Source organism: Rhea americana, unplaced genomic scaffold (assembly GCF_003343005.1).
Source record: "Rhea americana isolate MKP2758 unplaced genomic scaffold, rheAme1 scaffold_357, whole genome shotgun sequence".
Classification (NCBI taxonomy): Eukaryota; Metazoa; Chordata; class Aves; order Rheiformes; family Rheidae; genus Rhea; species Rhea americana.
In genome coordinates this window covers 335,378-356,696 of record NW_028186487.1, presented here as the reverse complement: position 1 = coordinate 356,696, position 21,319 = coordinate 335,378, and the positions used below count along the sequence as shown (strand labels likewise).

Sequence of the window (21,319 nt, the reverse complement as noted above, 5' to 3'; positions counted from 1 at the left end):
CCGAAGTTTAAGGACAGAAAAGGAGTATAATTGCTCTGCAAAACTTAATCATCTTTGAAACAGGATTTAAATGTTAACATCGTATTGTTCTAGACTCGACTGCAGGAGCTTCACCGACTATGGGAATTACTACTGGAAAAAATGAGAGAGAAAGGAGTCAAATTGTTGCAGGCACAGAAGCTGGTGCAGTACTTAAGAGAATGTGAAGATGTCTTGGACTGGATCAATGACAAGGCATGTTATCTGCATTTACTGTATTTTTGATGGGAACTTTGATTTGTCGTGTGGAATTTTTTTATGAACATTGTTGCTGTAGTTCATGTACTCACCAGAGAGCTTTTAAATGTGGCTACACATTTTATTGAGGTTATTTATGTTGTATAAGCAATAGATACGCAAACCRTTCTTTCTTTTGCAGCCACAAGAAAGGTATTAGACTGAGTGAGAGGAATCTGTATTTGGAAAGCATATTAAATATAATCAATTTCCTCCTTTGCTTTAAGGAGACCTTCATATTTCTCATAGTAGCTGAAATTTCTGTAAAGTGAAATCTATAGCCTGTAAAAACAATTTTTTTGTAATAAATGTTCTAAGTGAGCAGTTAGAAAGCACCCAGCCTTGCCACCAAACAGTGTGTACATAATTGCATATGATTGGAATATCTTTAGATATATGTTGCAAGGAAATTTTCTGAAAGAGAACTGGTTGTTTTTGACTGCTTTGAACTCTGAAGAAACAGACCACAAACCACAGTATCGAGTAAAACAGCCACAAAATGATCATCCTGGTTTTCTTAATAAAGGCTTGCTATTTTCTCTCATTGTGGGTTGGAACTGTAAATCCTACATAACTATTGCTGAGTATGACAGTGGATTTTTTCATAAAGAAGACTCATATTGAGACCCTATAGCAATTATCCATAAATAATCCAAAAATGTAAACAAATTATTGTCAGCATATGTATTCCTTAATAGTATGGCCAGTTATTTTGTTGCTTTGAAGTTTGTGGGTTTTTTTTTCTGTTCTTATGCATTTTTTTTCAGTTTTGTAGGTTGTTGTAGGAATGATCATCATGCACAGAACCTAAAACATGATAGTGGAACAAATAATAGTTATTTGAAAAATGAATAAAAGCAAACAAGATAGAAAACAACCCCCTTAGTGAACTTGTATGTTTTCCCTAATAAAGATGTTTTTATTTGCGGGGTATTTGGGGTGTATGTGAGGATATTCTTTTTTTTAAAGATGTAGTTTTGTAGGAATATCTTGCTAACTTAGTGTCATTAAAATTACSTTTAAAATATAATGATTGTAACTATATTTGAACTATTTAAAATGGAGACAATTTGCCTCATGATTCCTGGTAGTGATGGTAGTGATTTCTCTTAGGTTATGTTGAAATTGACTGTTTTTTTCCTCCACATGCTAGGAAGCAATAGTGACTTCAGAAGAGCTTGGCCAGGACTTGGAGCATGTTGAGGTTCTGCAAAAGAAATTCGAAGAGTTTCAGACAGACCTAGCAGCTCATGAGGAAAGAGTAAATGAAGTGAACCAGTTTGCTGGTAAACTTATCCAGGTAAATGTTCATGTGCGTTGAAAACTTCTGGCAAGTCAGGAAACTTGTTCTCTTGCCCTCCTCCTTATGTATCAGACTCTTATATTTTATTCTCTGTGTGCCTAGAGACCTGGCCCTCTTAATCTTGAATGGGTATCATTCAATTCAATTATTCTTCTGCTGAGTAGCTTAAATAACTCTGTCTCAGCTGAGGCAGTACCTGCAAATGTGGCAGTAGTAAGTTTGTAAGTAGTAAGTTTGAAACTGTCATATTTGAAGTTAAATGCATTTCCCCTGRGCACAATTAGTGTATCTTCTGTTCTTGTATATCATCTGGGGCTTGGGCAAGGATGTAGACAGGCAGGAAGTATTGCATTGCAGGAGAAAAATAGATACTATTTCAGCCCTCTTTACGTTAACTAATTAATGCGTAGAAAAACATAGGCTATTGTAAGAGTATTGCATATTTACAGTGTTTCAGGAAAACCATAGGTCTGAGAGATCAGATGAAAAGTGTAATAATTATACATTGATCTCTTGCAAAGCAGAAGTGTTTCCAAGATTTGTTGATAGATACAAAACCATGGAGCATATGAAAATAACATTTTTTTTTTCCTTTGCTCACTAGGAACAACACCCTGAAGAACAACTGATAAAGTCCAAACAGGATGAAGTAAATGCAAGCTGGCAACGTCTTAAGGGGCTTGCCCTTCAGAGGCAAGGAAAACTCTTTGGGGCAGCTGAAGTTCAACGCTTCAACAGGTATCAACTTGGTTGGGTCTACTGAAGAGATGTAATACTTGTGCTGATGTCTAATGATCCATTCAGCTACGTATTATGAGAAGAAAACTACCATCCTCTGTTATATTTATGCTTTATTCTTTATGACTCTGAAAGGAGAACCTTATTGTTCTCAAGTTCACGTAGGAGAGTTGTTCTGATTTAGCTTTTCAAAGTTTTGTGATTCCAGTCATCCTTACTAGGTGACAGTTTTGCCACCCTTTCCTCTGTCTGAGAGCTACTTCCCATAATTCCATCCTAGATGAGCATTAAAGTGTTGAAAGAGGTGGTCCTCTGCAGACTGTAACTCTAGTTGCTCTGGGGGTCTTTGAGCAATGCCCTGGTATCCTTGTCTGCTGTTCGTGGCATTTTGAAATTTACTGGAATGAAGGTTGAGAAAAGACCTTGGTGCAGTGTGAGAAACAGGCCTGTTAGGTGATGGTGCTCACTGGTGCTATAGTTTATTTGCATCTGATGACACCATCAGAAAAATGGCCAGCCTATCTTTGAGTTGGCTGCAATGTTGATGTATGTTGATGATGTATGTTTGTATTGCCGGTAAGTCTGTGTAAGTGGAAACATCCTCCTTTCTTCCCCTCCCCATAAAAGATCGTGTGTATTCAATTTGTGCTGCTTTTTGAAGGGATGTGGATGAAACTATCAGCTGGATTAAGGAGAAGGGGCAGTTGATGGCATCAGATGATTTTGGCAGAGACTTAGCCAGTGTGCAGGCTTTGTTGCGTAAGCATGAAGGTCTGGAAAGAGATCTTGCAGCTCTTGAAGATAAGGTACCCATAAGAAATTCATTTTACCTACCACAAATTATTTAACTTGCTTGTAAAAGGCTAGAAGCTTACTTGCTGTTTGTGACGGGGTCTAGGTAAAGGCTCTTTGCACAGAAGCTGACCGTTTGCAGCAGTCTCACCCAATAAATGCCTCTCAAATTCAAGTGAAACGGGAGGAGCTGATTGCCAACTGGGAACAAATCCGAACTCTGGCAGCAGAAAGGCATGCTCGCCTTAATGACTCCTACAGGTAGGAATGTTGTCTTGCTGAAATGACTCCTTACTTCCTTACTCAAATTTGGTAGAGGACTGTTGGAAGGAAAAGAAAGGGAGGTAATCTCCAAAGTTTTTGGATAATTCTGATGTTTTCAGAAACAGTCTCATTCACTAAATTATATTTTTTCAGTGATTCTAATAGATACGTGTTTTTCATACAAATTTTTTTACTATAACTTTTGCTCATTCACTGGATATGAATTTATTGTTACTCTGTGAAGGCTAAAGTATTTTGTTTTATGTATTGTCCCAGACTATATGAAATACCAGACTCTTCTGTGATAGTTGCTTTGTTGTGGGATTTTTCTTCATTTAGTCTTGTTTCTATATAAATCTGGTTGTCTTAAGAAACATAAATTATTAGATCGTTGTTAAGAAGCCATACTAAAAATRAACTCATCCTGATATGATGGTTAGTTTGCATCCTTTCTATTTTTGTTTGTACTATTTGTTCTCTCTCGTGATGCAAGATTGGTGGTAGTGGCCCATGAAGTAAAAATTTCTTTTGCCTTTGCTGTCATAATCTCTTCAGATCAATTAAAAGCAAATTTAAAAGGGAAACAGAAACAGATCACGTCCGCTGATAAGTGTTAAGCGCATGCTGAAGGCAAAGAACAATGAAGACAATACTGAAAGGAATGAGTTTTTAAGACTGAGGCATGTGCRGTTGAAATTTTTTGTCAGTTTTTCCCTGCCACTTCTCTCCCCACCTCCATATGCTGTGTTTGTCACAGGAGCAGTGCTGTGGGCCATTCTGAAACACTCTGCTTGACATATCTCTTGATTTCTGTTGCCTTCAACACACAGGCTTGTAATTCAGTATATTCTGTGTACTTTCAGTATAGGTTGTGTGCAAAACGTGTTTGAGAACTAGGGAAAGTTATCTCCCTTGATTTTAAACCTAGCATTTTCCTAGTTTTAGAAGACTTCTTTCTTGGATTGAAAACACTTTTATTTACTTAATAATATTGCTTTTTGATGTTGTCTTAACTTGTTCCTGAGGAACAGCTTTTACATTTGTAATTCCTTATCTTTGAAGTTGAGGATAGTGAAACCAACCATTTTTCCTTCTGTTTTCCCCAGGCTGCAGCGCTTTCTTGCAGACTTTCGGGACCTCACTAGCTGGGTGACTGAAATGAAGGCCCTGATAAATGCTGATGAACTTGCCAATGATGTAGCTGGAGCAGAAGCCCTTCTAGATAGACATCAGGAACATAAGGTATACTGGTTAGACAGTCAAATCTGATCAATAATCCTCAGGGACAGGTTTGTATGTCTAACACAATCTCTGAATCAGAATTGGTAATGCTGTCTCACTATAATCCTTCGATCATGCAACTAAAAACACTAGATTGCTATCTATTCTGATTTAAGATTTTTTTTTAACTTTGTGGTTCTTGGTAGTGGGTAGATAAACTAATGAATTMGTATTTAAGAATGTTTGTGATAATATTTTGTTAAAAACAGTAAGACCTGACAGCAGTCACTTGGGCTGATGACTGACTTAGTTTCCCATCATGAGGGATTGCTCTAAATAAGAGTAAGTGTGACCTGACACCAACCTTTCRTTTCTGTTTAACATCTGCATTGTAAGGCTATACATTTGATTTTAGTTTCCATGTTCAGTGTAACGTATTTAAAGATTAAACGTTTTATCAGTCAGGTAACCAGACTGTTGTCTCTGTTATTTTAATTAGTGGTCTAGCAACAGCATGCTATTTTCAATAGCAGTCTTTGTGTTCTGATATTCTAATTTAAGATAAATTTTTGAAAGTGACTTACATCCCCTTCCGTAGGGAGAAATTGATGCCCATGAAGATAGCTTCAAATCCGCTGATGAGTCTGGTCAGGCTTTGCTTGCTGCTGGGCACTACGCTTCTGATGAAGTTAAAGAAAAGGTAGGTTGGTCAGTTGGAGAGCAAAAGCTCCTAGAAGAATTTTTAAAAGTCTCATTTTTCAGCATCACTTAAATTAGAAGTTTATTTCATGTTAAGATCTAGAGGTGCAAAGTATTATCACTCTAGGTTGAAGAGTTTCTTTCATTAACTTAAGTGATGTGTATAAGCTGAGAAAAGACTCAACTATCTGATGATGATGGTGTCAGTAACAGGAGAATGATTCTAGTACCTGAGAAGTCTTTTCTAGTCCTGTGTTAACCACCTTTTAAAGTTTTGACTTGATTTTATGTTGAGATTGAAATTAACTAGTCTGTTAATTTAAGTGATTATACATGCCTCTTCCCAATCCCATAGCTAACCATCCTCTCAGATGAAAGAGCTGCCTTGCTAGAACTATGGGAGCTTCGCAGACAACAGTATGAACAGTGCATGGACCTGCAGCTCTTCTACAGAGACACTGAACAAGTTGACAACTGGATGAGCAAACAAGAAGTGAGTGCAAATTTTTGAACTCTCCAGATATGGTTRATTTTCGCTTCTGAAGTTTTTTGTGGACTTTAATAAACAGCCTTTATAAGTGGCAATGACTGCCACTATGTGTTGTGATTTAGTGAACAAGATATTTTGCAGAGTTCTYTGTCTCCCTGCCCAAGCTGCCACAATGAGATTTTCTATCTAATACTGGAACTATTAGTTGTGATGAATTGACTTGAGATTACTTTTTTTGTGTGCTAACACAATTTTTGAATAGGCAGCTAAAACAAAATTTTCAGGATCTTTGGTTTTTAGAGGTGTACGAAGACCACCATCCCAATATATCATCCTTCGCTTTCTTACAATGTCGTATGGTAGTAAGTACTGCTGTCTGTACTTGAGTTGACTTTTAGAGCAGCTGAGGAAAGAAACATAAAAATCAATGCTGTGTTTGTTTCTTTACTGTAGGCATTTCTGCTGAATGAAGACCTTGGTGATTCTCTGGATAGTGTTGAGGCTCTTTTAAAGAAGCATGAGGACTTTGAGAAATCCCTAAGTGCCCAAGAGGAGAAAATCACAGTAAGACATTTACATTGTGTGATCACTAAATAGACAAGAAATAAAAATAAGTGAACACATCGATTGGGTAGGAGACGTTGCTGGGGCATGACAGAGGAGGATGGAGTTTGCTCTGGAGAACAATTCGCTGTGATAAATGTGATGTGTGTATTCTCTGTAAAATGGAACACTGATAGTGGAAAAGGTAGGCTTCCTTGCTGTCTCAGATCTGAGTAACCAAGTACTTGCATATCTTGGCAATGCATATATGGATGCTAAATTGTCAAAAATGTGCCCTCATCCATAATGAGGTGATGGTGCAGATGAAGAATTTCAACRGTAGTTACCTTAATGCTTGTCTGTTAATTTTATTGTGGTAAACTTTCAAGAACTAGTTTACTGAGTAAATAATTGCTTGTGCAAGTTATGTCCAGTGAATGGAAAACTCTTTTGTCTTTAGGCTCTAGATGAGTTTGCTACTAAACTGATTCAGAATAACCATTATGCCATGGATGATGTTGCTACACGCAGAGATGCTGTAAGTATTTAAAATAGATTTGGACTTCAGACTTTAAAATGAAAAAGCAGAACGTTATTTGAAAGTTGGGAATACAGTGAAGAAGTAATATGCGTATAGTACAAGTCAGTGGAGCTCTTCCCAAAGTACATATACAGTGGTGGTTCTTATGAGCTTAAGAATTTAGTAATCTTTGCTTTTTTTTTCAGCTGCTGAGCCGCCGAAATGCTCTTCATGAAAGAGCTATGTACCGCCGTGCCCAACTGGCAGATTCTTTCCATCTGCAGCAGTTTTTCCGGGACTCTGATGAGCTAAAGAGTTGGGTTAATGAAAAAATGAAAACGGCAACAGATGAGGCTTACAAGGTAAAACCAAAGACAAATGCCTGAATAATTATAAGGCAATATCAATGTCAGCCAAAATGTTGCTGATGTAGGCAGTATTAATGGCAACAGAAGGAATTGTAGTTCTCCCTGACTCCCAGAAGGATTGTCCCATCATGGTGCAATTGTGCTCATTCARTAGCTTAAATGTTCTAATTTCAAAGGTATATTTGTGGTAGCAATTCTTCTGTCATCTTGGYRTATRTGAATGTAAWTTTTAAAATCCTTCAGGGATTTATGGATACTAATTCTAGACTGGAAGGTTCTTTTTCTTTCTTCATCTGTAGGATCCATCAAACCTGCAGGGTAAAGTTCAGAAACATCAGGCTTTTGAAGCAGAACTTTCTGCTAATCAGAGTCGTATTGATGCACTGGAGAAAGCTGGCCAGAAGTTGATTGATGTCAATCACTATGCATCTGATGAAGTGGCAGCTCGCATGAATGAAGTTATYGACTTGTGGAATAAACTTCGGGAGGCCACGAGGCTCAAAGGTGAGACCTACTTAGGAGAGTATGGACAATGCTTTCTCTAAAGAGTCTAGCCTGTAGAAGATGGGAAGTGCAATGAGGTGGAAAACTCGAATCATCTCTTCGTTCTGTCTACTCAGGAACAAAACTATGTGAAGCCAATCAGCAGCAGCAGTTCAATCGCAATGTGGAAGATATCGAGYTGTGGCTATATGAAGTAGAAGGACACTTGGCTTCTGATGATTACGGAAAAGATCTTACTAATGTTCAGAATCTTCAGAAGAAACATGCCCTTCTGGAGGCAGATGTTGCTGCCCATCAGGTAAGGACAACAGTCTTGTCTTCGTTTTCTCTGAGGTTTGATCACCTGAAAATATGCACTYCAGAGACTTTAGGAGATAGTAATAAGAATATGCATTTGCATGAAAAATTTGTAGTTTCTAGCTTTACAGTTTACTTACCAGAACTAATTTTGAACTGAAGTATAAATTAGATGTGTCTCAGAATATCTTCATGGCTTTGACAAAAAAAATATATATTTTTAACTAAGATAGTTGCATATTGTTAACTGCTTATAGCACAGCATTGTCCTGTGCAGTGTCCTGTGCAGTGACACTTCCAACACCAAGTAGTATCAGCTTAAGGAGGTATGCTGCRTTTTGCCTAGGAAATAATTTCTCCAAATCACTTGGATTTAGACTACATTTGCAAACAGCTTATTTGCATCTGAGTCACTTTTATACAGCTCTATTGTGAAAATGGGAAGTGGAGAAGACAGGTCTTGTTTGTTTGTTTTTAATAATGTAGAAGTCTATAGCAAGCAGTTCCTACCTTTGCAGATGATCTTTTAAGAGAACTAAATCCATGGCAAAAAAAATCGATAGAATCCAGATTCCAGCATTGTTAATTTTCAGTTTTTCAGTTGAAAAATGACTTATGTTGGCTATTCTCAAACTAAATTAACATATCTGTAAAGGTGTTGAAATTTCATAAAAGCTTTTGTATCTTTTGTTTTTGAAATTACCAGATWAAAAGCAGTTACGTTTACGTAATCTGTTGAATATTATCCAGGACATAATTATTGCCCAAAATTATTGCACTAACAATGTGTGGCTGAGATTCTCTTCCKCTGTCACAGTATAAAATATTATCGAAGACCTGAAAATCCTGTCCGAATATTTTCAGTCCCTGAACATAGCAAGCATAATAAAAGCCTTGAAACRTTGCAGTGATTCTGACCTAATGCTATTGCTGATTTGATTTTAGGATCGTATAGATGGCATTACTATCCAGGCACGCCAGTTCCAAGATGCTGGACATTTTGATGCTGACAATATCAAGAAGAAACAAGAAGCTTTAGTAGCTCGTTATGAAGCTCTGAAGGATCCTATGGTAGCTCGCAAGCAGAAACTTGCAGATTCTCTTCGCCTACAGCAGCTTTTCCGTGACATTGAAGAYGAAGAGACCTGGATTAGGGAGAAAGAACCTATTGCAGCCTCCACAAACCGAGGTTGGTCCACCCTGATATCTGCAGGATTTAGATAAAGGAATTGCTCCATTATAACTTGTCTCTTTGTAGGACGTTCCCTGGCAATTTCTTATTTATTTATTTATTTATTTATTTTGGTAAGTAACAGTGCATGGATTTACCTGTTTGCTGTGACTCATGATTCTTTTCCTGTTACATTACTTGTACAGTTATGGTGGGTAACTCAATTTGCATAGTGCTCTGTCTGGATTGTGATACTTTTTCTGTAAGTTAGTCTGCCAGTGGTTACAGCTTCTTAAAAATTTTTGTTTAGTCTAGTGACTCTAAATGAGCTAATCAACTGTCTTGTATCTTTCAGGAAAGGACTTAATTGGTGTCCAGAATCTGCTAAAGAAGCATCAGGCTTTGCAGGCAGAAATTGCAGGCCATGAGCCCCGCATTAAAGCAGTCACCCAGAAGGGAAATGCTATGGTGGAAGAGGGTGTGTCTCAATATTTTAATTCTTTATCTTTTAGAAACACGAAATTCTTTGTACTGTGCTTTGTTCTCTGACTCTGTACAAATAAATGTCCCTGCTTGTTTTCATCTGGGTTTTAAGAGTCCTGTATTCAGGGACTTTGTGCCTATGATATTGGGCCTCTGTTTTTGTGAGATGTGTTAAAGACTTRTATCTGTGGCACACAATCATGATGTGAGAAATAATCCTGCACAAAGCCAGTGAGAGCCAATCATGTTTTATATGTCTCTTTATTTCTGACTCAACATTCTTAACTTCTGGGATTCAGAATGCATGTCTGAAATGATATTTGTCTGCTGTAGAAACTGTTTCTGGAAAGAGATGGCCTTTCTTGTTTCATAATTGAGAAGAAATGTTACGACGTAGCTTGCTTTGTTCTTGATTCAAATATTCCTAGTACRATTTGATTGACAGGTACAGTGTTCTCCAGCCTGTGCCAAAAGGACAAGCTGAATTATGCTTTCATTATTCTAGTCAGAATAGCTAGAGAGGTTTACAGAGGTCTAACCTATGTGACTTTTTAGGAAGTGCAAGTAATGTTTTTGTCTGTATTATTCATATTTTTATGTTCTTCAGGGCCCTCTCTTTTTATCTTTCTGTTACCTAGGACATTTTGCTGCAGAGGATGTGAAAGCCAAATTGAATGAACTAAACCAAAAATGGGACTCTCTGAAAGCTAAGGCATCACAGCGTCGACAAGATCTAGAGGACTCCCTACAAGCTCAGCAGTACTTTGCTGATGCTAATGAGGCTGAATCCTGGATGAGGGAAAARGAGCCCATTGTAGGCAGCACAGATTATGGGAAGGATGAAGACTCTGCTGAGGTATGTTACACTGTTGTTTGAATCAGTTTTGTGCATGGAGAGTGTGGATTTTATCCAATGGTAAAGAAAGTAGGGTGCTACGCTGKTTTCAGAACCCCTATGAAAAAGGGTGGAAATTCTTCCTTCAAGCTGAATTTTGGATCAAAAGATGGTGTGATAGTTGTTTTCTGTCTTAGTTGTTGTTGTGCATGGTATTTTGCTGCTCAGTATATTAAACCAATTGCAAAGAAAATTTGCATTATATGGACTGTATAACAGGATTTTCMTAAAGTGTAATGAGATTAGTATCAGTAAATTGTTAATATGTTGCATTTCGTTGAGTCCTGTTTCAGTAATGCACTGGGTCTGAAAGTAACTTTATTTAAACTAAGAGTTATTTTACTAGTATTGTTCTGTGGCCAAAAGCCACATTCCAGACGCTGCAGACTGATAATTGCRTTGAAAGTAAGTGCAGTTTAAAGGCATGATTTCAGCCTTGTGCTATTTTCAGAGTGATATGTTGTAGTCCTGGTCAGAACAAAAGAATGTTTCTGAGATAAGGTAGAGGAAAGGCACCAGGAGCATTAGGACCACTATCTAGCCTGTGAATAAATAGAAGTAGTTATTCTCATGAGAGTCACAAGACTYTGAAGAACCCACATTCTCCATGTGTAGGACTAAAATATGTTTTTTTTTAAAGCTGAGTAGCATTTGTAAAAATGGCTAGGGGTACATACTGGTTTTATTGTTTGGTTTCAGGCTCTTCTGAAGAAACATGAAGCTTTGATGTCTGATCTTTCTGCTTATGGCAGTAGCATACAGGCACTAAGGGAGCAGGCCCAGTCATGCAGGGTAAGGAAAGATGCTAATCATGTTGCTAAAAATCTTGGGTCAACAAATCATAAAGAAAAAGCTTGATAACAGTTGTCATTGAGAATGTACTGCAGACTGTACTGTTCTTTTTTTTTCCCCCTATAACTAAGTTAGTGGTCCTTTTTCATAATCATAACAGACAGCTATGTTGCACTGGAAGGAAACAGAATGATGTGGTGATTTTCAGTGTTTAAGTCCAGACGGCACYTAAAAACAAGCCTGTCGTGTATGTATTTCATCAAAAGTCATTTTAAAGGATTACAGTAGTTTTAATTAAGGCTGAAATGTTTTTTTTAGGACAATTACATTGATTATAATTAACGTTTAACAATTTCTCTATCTTAACTCTGCTTTATCTTTGTTAGCAACAAGTTGCTCCCACAGATGATGAAACAGGAAAAGAGCTTGTCCTGGCCCTTTATGATTACCAGGAGAAGAGTCCGCGGGAGGTGACTATGAAAAAGGGAGATATCCTGACCCTACTCAACAGCACTAACAAGGTGTGCTCTTACCTTCTGTTTTTCTGAGCTGCTTGGCTCGCTCACTTTTGTGTGTTTGGCTGAGTAGTGTTCTTAAACAAGACCATTCAAAGAAGTGAAAGCATTTGCACGTTTAGTCCATGTTCCCATTCTGCACTTTGGCATACCTCTTCAACTCATTCTCGTGACTCCTTTGTAGGTGCCAGCTTTGCTAAGTCGGACGAACAACATTGTTTTTGTATGCTCTAGGGCATGTGTCTGTGAGGACTTCTTGACCAAAAACAAAGGGAGAATTTGGAGTAAGACCTAGATTCTTCAAAATGCAGTTTATTTGAAATGACCTCTATAAAAAAGAGCAAACTGTTAAGATCGTTGGTGGTTTTCCTGTGTTAGTAGAAGCCTCTAATTTCCCAGCTTTCTGTTGGAGACCGTACTTTACACTTGCCTAATACTGGTCATGTTTTTCTTTTTGTTCAGGACTGGTGGAAGGTTGAAGTTAATGACCGTCAGGGCTTTGTACCTGCTGCCTATGTGAAAAAATTAGATCCTGCCCAGTCTGCATCCCGAGAGAATCTCCTGGAAGAGCAAGGCAGCATAGCGATACGACAGGAGCAAATTGACAACCAGTAAGATATAACTGATAAGATATCAGAACCACCCAGCACTTACTGGCTTAGCCTTTGCCTTTCTCATTTACCAGAAGTTTAAGTTGATATATCTTACACTAGAGAGGAATTAAATGGAGCAAAACTGGAGGCTCCTTTACCAGAGACACTTTATTGAGGTTTTTTATTCTTATTCTAGATTTTCCTGTTGCTTCTCCCATTTTTTTAACTGTAAAATTCATGACACTTGAACTCAACTTACTGTCTGACTTCAATATTTTATGTGTTCCTTTTGTTGTTGTACCTAACGACTTAAACTTGTTTGTTAGTTATATCTGTCCTAAGCAGCTCTTGTATTTGTAGTCGTCACTTCTTATCGTGTGATCTGTTTTGAAATGCTTTCTTAATTTTGGTTACATAAAGTACAGTACCCTCCCTATATAGGGCTGCCTCTGCAGGTGACCTGCCTAGGACCTGTGGCTATTTTGGCACTAGCTCGTTGYTTTTTTCTTAAAACATAGTGCTGTTATTTGTTGCTGTTATGAGGGTTAAAACTTCTCTCCCCTGCCCCCCTTTTTTAGTTAAAAAAAAWAWATAATAATAATGATGATAAATAAAGGGGAATTTGCTATTGCAAGTGGAGAAAGCTGCATGACTGGTTGCTAATAACCTCTTAAAACACATGGTAATTGTAGATTAGTTTGAGTGAGGGCTGTAGGTGGTAGATGTGGGCTACAGGCTCATCTTATCAAGCTACTTGGAAGCTAAAGCTGAAAGTTCTGTGTATACTCCCATCTGTTTTCACAGTTACGCTGTCACTTTTGTGTGAATTTTTCCCCACTCAGTTGTTTTGAGTCACCAGTTATTAAAATGACATACAATGATTACTTACCTTAGTGCTAGGATTTTTTTTCTATTGTTTTTTATTTTTTTTAAATAATACAGCTCATGCTAGTGAGAAGAAAGGATGCTTGGATAATTGTGACACAGTTCAGGGTTTTAATAACGTGTAACTTTCTTACGGGTTTGCGTGATACTTCTAAGAACTAGAACAGGAGTTACCTTATTTGGAGCCAAGGAGAGAGAACCCAACCCTTCAGTTTTAAATCAAATGGCACAAGGATSAGGAAATGAGGAGACCTTATAGAGAGAGTTCAGCTGTACTGATGAGGTTTCCTTATGTGATTCGCATTCTTGGTCTGACTTGCTGCATTTGCTTTTGAATGACACCTAATTTTCTCCATTTAAATGTGAACTCTTAACCATCTCCTACCACAGACAACCCATGGATGGAGCTACTGCTTTCATTATTTTTGTTAATCTGACTAATTTTTTGCATGCATTTGCTGTGCTCCCTCTGTCTGTGCAGGACTCTCATAACTAAGGAAGTCGGCAGTGTATCTCTGCGTATGAAACAGGTCGAAGAACTGTGAGTAGGATTAGCCCTTTCTAAACCATCCTGTCTCCATGTCACTGCTCATTCTGCCTTTGTTTGTTTCTTTCTTTGGGAAAGCTGCTCCAAAGAGACATGAAGGAAGGAATTTCTGCAATGTGAATTATTCTAGTGTAGATGAGTACCCTGGTATGTGTTTCATGTGTTCTTTAAAGTTAGCCATCCAGCCAGCTGCTTATCTTGTTGGCCACCTGTGCATTGCTAAATTGGTGATGGTGGTGTTTTCCATTATACTGATTTTGCTTACCAAATAACACTTCAGTAAATATCTAGACTGTTTTTTTTTAATGCATATCTTGTGTTATCTGTTTGATGTAAAAATACTACATTTATATATGTGTGTATAAATATATATATATGGACACACACACACACACACACATACCCCTCCTTGTCTTCCTCCCTTCTTCCCTCCCTGTGTATAGCATATTGCATATGAGTGCCTTACATGTTGGAAAAGCTGAGGTTATCATAGTTAAAATAACATTTATACTGGGTAGTCAAAAAGCATTAGTTTATTTATATAGGATGATTGTTTGTTGTTGTAACATTAACTTAATTTTAAAACTTGTGTTCAAATCTGCTGGAAAAAAACATAAACTTTGCGTTATGTTCTTGAAAGTTGCCAGGCGATCCAAAGGAATAGTGTTTCCTGGCTGTGCCTCACTGTTTTTTCGTAGGGGACATTTCTTGAGAATCCAAAATGAAAGCATTTTGTGTTAACCTCTGTGAACTGTTGCAAAGTAAGTTTGAGAGATTTGCTTCTAAAGGGATTTGGCCCCAGATTCTCTACGAGCTTTAGAAGTATTTAATACCTAAAATTGTATGCTGGAGTGAACTCCAGTAAGCCAGGCTTTAAAACTTAGTGTTTCCTGCATACAATAGTTCGTTCAGGTCAGAGTAGAATGCTTCCATTCAAACCTAAAAAGGAAAGATTCCTAGTTCCTTTCTATTTGGTCTTAATTTCAGGAATTGAAAGGAAACCATGAAGCCCACTTCATGGAAAGACCTAGAGCTAATTATCAGTTTCGTGTATAGACACTCTTGTCCAAGGCATAAAGGCTTTTCTTCAACAGACTATCACCTCTGAGTTAGGGGTTAGAAAAATGCTACCTCTTCTAATCGGGAGGTGTGACTGACTACCTRTGTGCTCTAAGGTGACAAGTGAAAACATTGTACAGCTGCCCTTTCCCCATTTGAGGTGTCTCAGCAATGTCTTGTATTAACTGATTTAATAACATCAAAATGGACATCATCTTCATGGCTTAATAAAGAGAATTAGTTGCTGCAGTTACTCACTGTACTAGATCAACCTACAATCTGATTCAGTATGTAAAAAGCATGTAAGTGCAGCTAGAATTTTTTATCTTCCAGAAGACTTAACATATGGTGATAATGAGTGTTAAGGGTGGCTTTTTTGAGCGCAGATCCTTTAAAAATAGGCATTATGCTTGTAATGCTAATGAGATTTGTAATTTAATATCAATAATAACTGCAAAAATTCTGTTGGCTTTTTAAGCCAGTAGCTTTAGAAATATCTTGCAGGATTGTCTGCGTCTCGTTGGTTGATAGTGATCAAACAGGAGACTTTAATCTTGTGCGTTTTAAGAGTGATGCAGTTATACTTTTGTGTTGATTCATGTTATTTCATATTTATTCTAATGTAAACAAGGAGTAGTTTCACTGATACTGGGAATTACACAGATAGAAAAACAGCACAAGTAAAATCAGGTAGGTGAATTTCCCACACATGTGAAGGTATTTGTATTATCAGAGTAGTATCATCTCAGAAAAGTATTCAGCAGATTTTTGCCCCGAGTAATGGCTAGGTGAGATACYTGGTGTCCAACAGCTGTGAGCCTAGGGGATCTTAATCTCATGATAAACTTGATATGCTATAGAAGAATACTTTCTCAGAAAGYAGGCACTGCTTCTTGTGTACCTTAAGCTGTATTGATTTAACCTTGCACTACAGTGCTGTTGCAGCTTAAGAGCATACCCTGAAATAAGCYGTGGTTTAGGTTTTGCCCTTGCCCGCTGGAAGTCTTTTTCATTTGGAAGGTCTTGTTTCAGTGTACTTCCCCGTGTAGAAGGGAAAGACATACAATACAGTTCTACAGTTTACATATACCTAATCACATACAAATAGATCATTCTGTAGAACAGTATGTAGACTTGCAGGGATTTCTCGCATCTTTAATGCTACCGGTACAGGTTTAATTACTGTGACTTTGCTCATATAAATCTGACTGTCCCCCTGCCTTTCTTTTCTGCTTGTTCCAGGTATCATTCTCTTCTTGAGCTGGGAGAAAAACGTAAAGGCATGCTAGAAAAAAGCTGCAAGAAATTTATGCTTTTCCGTGAGGCTAATGAGCTTCAGCAGTGGATCAATGAGAAGGAAGCTGCACTCACAAATGAGGAAGTTGGTGCTGATCTGGAGCAAGTGGAGGTGCTGCAGAAGAAGTTTGATGATTTTCAGAAGGTATGTTGTGATGCCGAATAACCTATGTTTATCTTAGGCTTTTCTCCTCCAACTGTTTTGTAAGATATGAAAARATAATAGTCTACTTCAAAGTGCTGGTTGTCTTTGGATGTTGGATCATTTTTTTCCCTTCTTCCAACGTATGCGGTCCTTGTGCTTAGAATAAATGAGAAAGAATTGCTTGGGCAGATATATTTGTTCTGTCCACTTCARTAAGATGCTGCATACTGAAATGCAGAGACACTTGACCTTCTGCATTGGAAAAGCCGTTGATTTGATAATTCTGTGGACATTATTACAACCGCAGCTTGTAGGTTAGCTAACAATTTGAGCCGGCCTAATATTGTAGGTGARAAGAGGATACTTTTWAAAATAAATAAATAAGCTAGTGATTGAACTTAAACTGTGACACTCCTTAAACCTTAAAATCTAAATGCCATTTCCCCACTGTTGCTTTTTAAACAGCTTCCTTTTCTGCTTTATAGTCTGTTTGTCTGGATGTATTTGAGAGTATTAATAAAATTACTTTTTAAGTTGCTTCACTTTTAGCTTGTTTAACCAGTAATATGGATGATAGTTTTCAGTCTTCATCTGGGTAATGCTATTATCCCTGACAGTTTCAAAGTTAATTCTGTTGCTGATCATTAATTAATTTTGTGTATGGAAAACTGATRGTGTGTTTCTTTAATCTCTTGATACTGACAGCTGGGATTTCTCAGTATAGGTTCTCACATATTGCATGTTCACTGGTAAYTGTAAAGATCAAGTGGGCTAAATTCCTGATATTACAGCCTGGGTACTTTTTGGCACCTCTACTTTGTAAACTTGATCCACATGCTTTGCTAATGTGAATGTTCATTTTGTGATATTTTGCTGTTCTGTGCAGGATTTAAAAGCTAATGAATCACGTCTGAAGGAGATAAACAAGGTTGCAAATGATCTGGAATCAGAAGGATTAATGGCAGATGAAGTGCAAGCAGTGCAACAACAGGTCTGTCTGTCATTCTGATTTAAGTCTAATGCTGTCGAGAGGCAAAAGAATTTCTTCCTCTTTGCTATCTTTTCCATTGTCTTCCCCTTTTTCATGTAAAGATTTGCTGCAAGATTCCAGATGTTCATTTCTGCTCTTTGGTCTGATATTACTGTTATTCTAACAAGGCACTTAATGCTCCTTGTAGTCTGGCCATCAAAAGTTTACCTTTTGAACTTCTTTTTTAAATAGTACTACAGGAAACAGCACTATCTATAGCTTTTTTTTTTTCCTTTTTTTTTCTTTTCCTTTCCTGTAAGGATTTCCATGATATTAAAAGTCATGGAGAGTCCATGCATTGATCTTGCTTCATGTAAATTGAAAATATTCGCCTTCATTTCATCACAGTTAAATGTGAATAATGGTTAAAAGAAAAAAAAGAAAGGGAAAAAAAAACACCCCTAATTAACTGCTTTTTTTAATCACTATTTTTTGCTGAGTTTTTGCATACGTTTCTCTTTCTGTAAATAATTGTATCCAGTATTAGCAGAATATCGAAGCAGCTTTTCTATTTTTGTTCTCTGATACGAGTAGTCGGATTCCCATTTCTGCTGCGCATTTAGGTGGTATGAGCACTATTTGGGTTAATAACATTCTGRTAACAAATCTGTAGAGGAAGCTGTCTCAAAGGATGGCAGCATATCTTCTGATATCTTCCTTTCTCAAAACCAGTAAAATTTTCGTAGCCATTCTGAAGAAAATAACTAATGGCTTCTGTTTTTCCATTGCAGGAGGTCTATGGTATGATGCCCAGGGTAAGTATTAATTTCTGAGATGGTGTGGCGATTATAACGATAGGGAAGGTACAAGGTAAAAGTTCAGCCATAATCGTAGTTCATTTCCATGAAGGAACTCATTCTAGATAATGACTTTGAATGGATATAAAAAGATTATCTTTGATCCATTTATTCCCCACTACCCCCCCCCCCCGAAAACCAGCACAGAGCAGCATAACCCTAAATGATGCAAATGCTGATTTGCAGCAATTGATTTACTGTATCAAGGAATGAACATGGAGAACTAGCTCAAGGATTTTTAATATTTCTTATAGTTTTAGATTTCGCTTTTTTTTCTTCATATGCTCAAAGTTGTGTCTTCACATTTTCAAACAGGATGAAACTGATTCTAAGACAGCTTCTCCTTGGAAGGTAGGTGTCGTTATTTAGTGGCATGCCAAACAGGAAAATAAACCAAGAACTACAGCATATCATGGACCATGCACCCTCTCATGTGCCCTCCTTCTGTCCTTAAGAAAATTGACAAAGTRGTGTCCTAGTCTTAGCAAGCGTTTGAATTGATAATGGTTTAGGGTTAGAGAATTTCATTTCGCTTTATTTCAAMAAGCATGTTGCAAAAACCTATGGAGTATTGGCTAGGAATTCACCTTTATGTACTTGTGTACAGATTCTCTATTGGTCTCTAAAGATGCTGTATAGGTACCACTCTCTTTTTTTTCTTTTTTTCTTTTTTTTTTTCTTTTGCTTAACACCTAAGCAAATTTAAGTGATTTTTAGTTCAACTTTCTATTTTGGGGTATGGTCATGAAGATAACTGAGACAATAGCAGAATTGCTGTAGCCATAGAAATTGCTGATAATACAGGCAGACTTCTTTAACTTCTCTGCAAGGTGACTCTTTTTTCCTTAGAGGCCATACTATTAAGACAAACTGCAACTTTTATGCCAACATCTTAAACTATTACAGCAGCCACTGGATGCAAACTCTTCCCCATTTACTTGACATTAATTCTCTTTTTATCTAGTGACCAGAAAGAAMGAAATGTTTTTATTCCTGAAAGTCAAAGCCATTTATATCAGTATTCCTATAAAAAGGAATATGCCCTRTGTATAGCAGTGTCTTTGTCTTCCATCATTCATCTGTAGCTCATCTTCTACAAGAGTAGAGGAAAACTTTATCCACTCGTTAGTGGTTTACAGTGGAATAGCTGTTACCCATTGATGAATGAAAATATTTTGATTGTTTTTGACGTTATCAAGCATCGTGCTTTCCTCTGTAAAATTTCATTCCCATGTTTCATGTCTTACATCCACCCTCTTAGACTTAACTGCTTGCACATATTTTAAACTGTATAATATAGAAAAAACAGCTGAATATGCTTTCATTTGACATTATTGTAGAAGATGTAGACTTTTCAACAAGATTTATTTAGTGTTTTTTTGATAAATCTGTACATTGATAAATATGTTCATTGAGTGGTTGTCTCATAGTAACTTAGCGCACTGTAAGTTCTTCTCTGTGCATGTCTGCAAAGGGATGAATTTTGAAAGTAATGCATCTTTTTCAGAAAAAGACATTGCACATCGGAGGCAATTAGTTATCTTTTTGATGAGCCTTTGCCAATTTTGAATGTCATCTTGTGCTCCAGAAGTGCTTGAGTTAACTGTTCAGCTGATTTTGCAAACAAAGAAAAGGGGGGAAAAAAAATGCCAGAAGCTGAACAGTTTGGCAATTAGTGTTCTCTGTCCACAGGACTGAGTTTTGGGGGGTTTTTTAATCACCATATCAAATGTTGCATTTAATTTTTTCTGTCCTCATTAAGGCTATTGTTGCTTGTTTGAATTTGCRCTTTGCTTTGTTTAAACTGCACAAGATGATAATCATATTGTAAATTACTAAGTATTTTGAGTCTATTATTTTAAATATTGCAGATTATTATTTTAGTTGCTTTTTTACTTATGTTTATTTTCTTATTGTTTACTTCCTGTTTCATATTAAACAACAGTGTATTCAAAACTGTATTTTAAAGAAGTGTTTAAAGAGTTCAACAGTTTCCATGGAAACTTAAAATCTAGGGTATTTCTCTTTTTTCCTGTATTCTGTAAAGTTGATATAGGCCAAGTCATTATGGATTTTTAAGGCATTTGAATCTGATTTTGGTGCTCATAAGTAGGATGTGACTTCTAACGCTACTTTTATTTCTGCCTTTTCATATAGTCTGCACGCTTGGTGGTACACACTGTGGCAACCTTTAACTCCATCAAGGTAATAGAATAGCTTTTTGAAATGAATTCAAAAGCTGAGAACTTTGTTTCACCCTCCCTTTCCTCCTTGTGTCTCAAACTTTTTATAAATCCTTTTGGATGAACTCATAGAAAGAATTATGGAAATACAGCCTGAGAGGCTTTATTTTGCTAGGTTACTTGAATTTGTGTATTCTTGTGGAGTTAAGCAGAATAGAGTAACTGTATGCCCAGAAATYCTGTAGCTAGATATTCCCCTGTAGTTAAAGGTCAGTCTTGGCCTTTTATTTTATTGACTGCTTGATGAAATTTGCTTACATACGCTAGAACCCTGAGGTGCAGCTATTTAGGAAGTATTCCAGTATTGCTTTTTTAAAAAAACAAAAAACAAACAAAAAAACGTTTAGCAGACCGCTGAAATAAAGCCTGTAAAAATGGGGATGAAGAAGGAGTTGTTAATATGTTTACAGAAGTCAGCAGAATGAAAAAAGCTGGGGGATCATTGTTTCAACTATCTATTTTTAGGTCAGCTGAAGTACAGGTTTACAAGATTCTTTGAAGCAGAAGCTGAAACATTTTTGTACCTTCAGAGAAGGGCTGTTGTAAAAGCATGGTGAACAAAATGTTGTTGGATAGTAAATTTTTCTGTTTGACATCATAAGGCTTCAGTGAGCCCAACATAAGAGTTTTTTTAAACAAAAATGCTAGAAACTATACACTTGTAACATCAGTGTTTCTTTTCGTGCAGGAATTGAATGAGCGCTGGAGATCTCTGCAGCAGTTGGCAGAGGAACGAAGTCAGCTGCTGGGCAGTGCTCATGAAGTCCAGAGGTTCCACAGGTGGGATGTTCATGTCATATTTGGTCTTAATTGAATAAAATAGATTATAAGATCCGAAACATACTGGGACCTA

At 37.1% G+C, this 21,319-nt stretch overlaps 1 protein-coding gene across 7 annotated transcripts in view; it reads left to right on the top strand.

Moving 5' to 3' along the window:
- SPTAN1 (spectrin alpha, non-erythrocytic 1) overlaps nucleotides 1–21,319 on the top strand; it is a 52,673-nt gene that overhangs the window by 11,752 nt on the left and 19,602 nt on the right. For 4 of the 7 annotated variants that reach the window (XM_085312077.1, XM_085312080.1, XM_085312079.1 and 1 more), the window contains 26 exons: nucleotides 94–234; nucleotides 1,430–1,576; nucleotides 2,184–2,317; nucleotides 2,979–3,123; nucleotides 3,216–3,370; nucleotides 4,480–4,615; nucleotides 5,193–5,294; nucleotides 5,649–5,786; nucleotides 6,237–6,347; nucleotides 6,787–6,864; nucleotides 7,053–7,208; nucleotides 7,514–7,718; nucleotides 7,835–8,016; nucleotides 8,961–9,204; nucleotides 9,542–9,664; nucleotides 10,308–10,525; nucleotides 11,264–11,356; nucleotides 11,743–11,877; nucleotides 12,334–12,482; nucleotides 13,831–13,890; nucleotides 16,198–16,396; nucleotides 17,283–17,387; nucleotides 18,158–18,181; nucleotides 18,539–18,574; nucleotides 20,381–20,428; nucleotides 21,155–21,246. In XM_085312077.1, the coding sequence (XP_085168203.1) occupies nucleotides 94–234; nucleotides 1,430–1,576; nucleotides 2,184–2,317; nucleotides 2,979–3,123; nucleotides 3,216–3,370; nucleotides 4,480–4,615; nucleotides 5,193–5,294; nucleotides 5,649–5,786; nucleotides 6,237–6,347; nucleotides 6,787–6,864; nucleotides 7,053–7,208; nucleotides 7,514–7,718; nucleotides 7,835–8,016; nucleotides 8,961–9,204; nucleotides 9,542–9,664; nucleotides 10,308–10,525; nucleotides 11,264–11,356; nucleotides 11,743–11,877; nucleotides 12,334–12,482; nucleotides 13,831–13,890; nucleotides 16,198–16,396; nucleotides 17,283–17,387; nucleotides 18,158–18,181; nucleotides 18,539–18,574; nucleotides 20,381–20,428; nucleotides 21,155–21,246 (3,356 nt within the window). Of the gene's footprint in view, nucleotides 1–93; nucleotides 239–1,429; nucleotides 1,577–2,183; nucleotides 2,318–2,978; nucleotides 3,124–3,215; nucleotides 3,371–4,479; nucleotides 4,616–5,192; nucleotides 5,295–5,648; nucleotides 5,787–6,236; nucleotides 6,348–6,786; nucleotides 6,865–7,052; nucleotides 7,209–7,513; nucleotides 7,719–7,834; nucleotides 8,017–8,960; nucleotides 9,205–9,541; nucleotides 9,665–10,307; nucleotides 10,526–11,263; nucleotides 11,357–11,742; nucleotides 11,878–12,333; nucleotides 12,483–13,830; nucleotides 13,891–16,197; nucleotides 16,397–17,282; nucleotides 17,388–18,157; nucleotides 18,182–18,538; nucleotides 18,575–20,380; nucleotides 20,429–21,154; nucleotides 21,247–21,319 lie in introns of all 7 variants that reach the window. The other 3 variants (XM_085312081.1, XM_085312078.1, XM_085312076.1) reach the window with 2 other exon arrangements.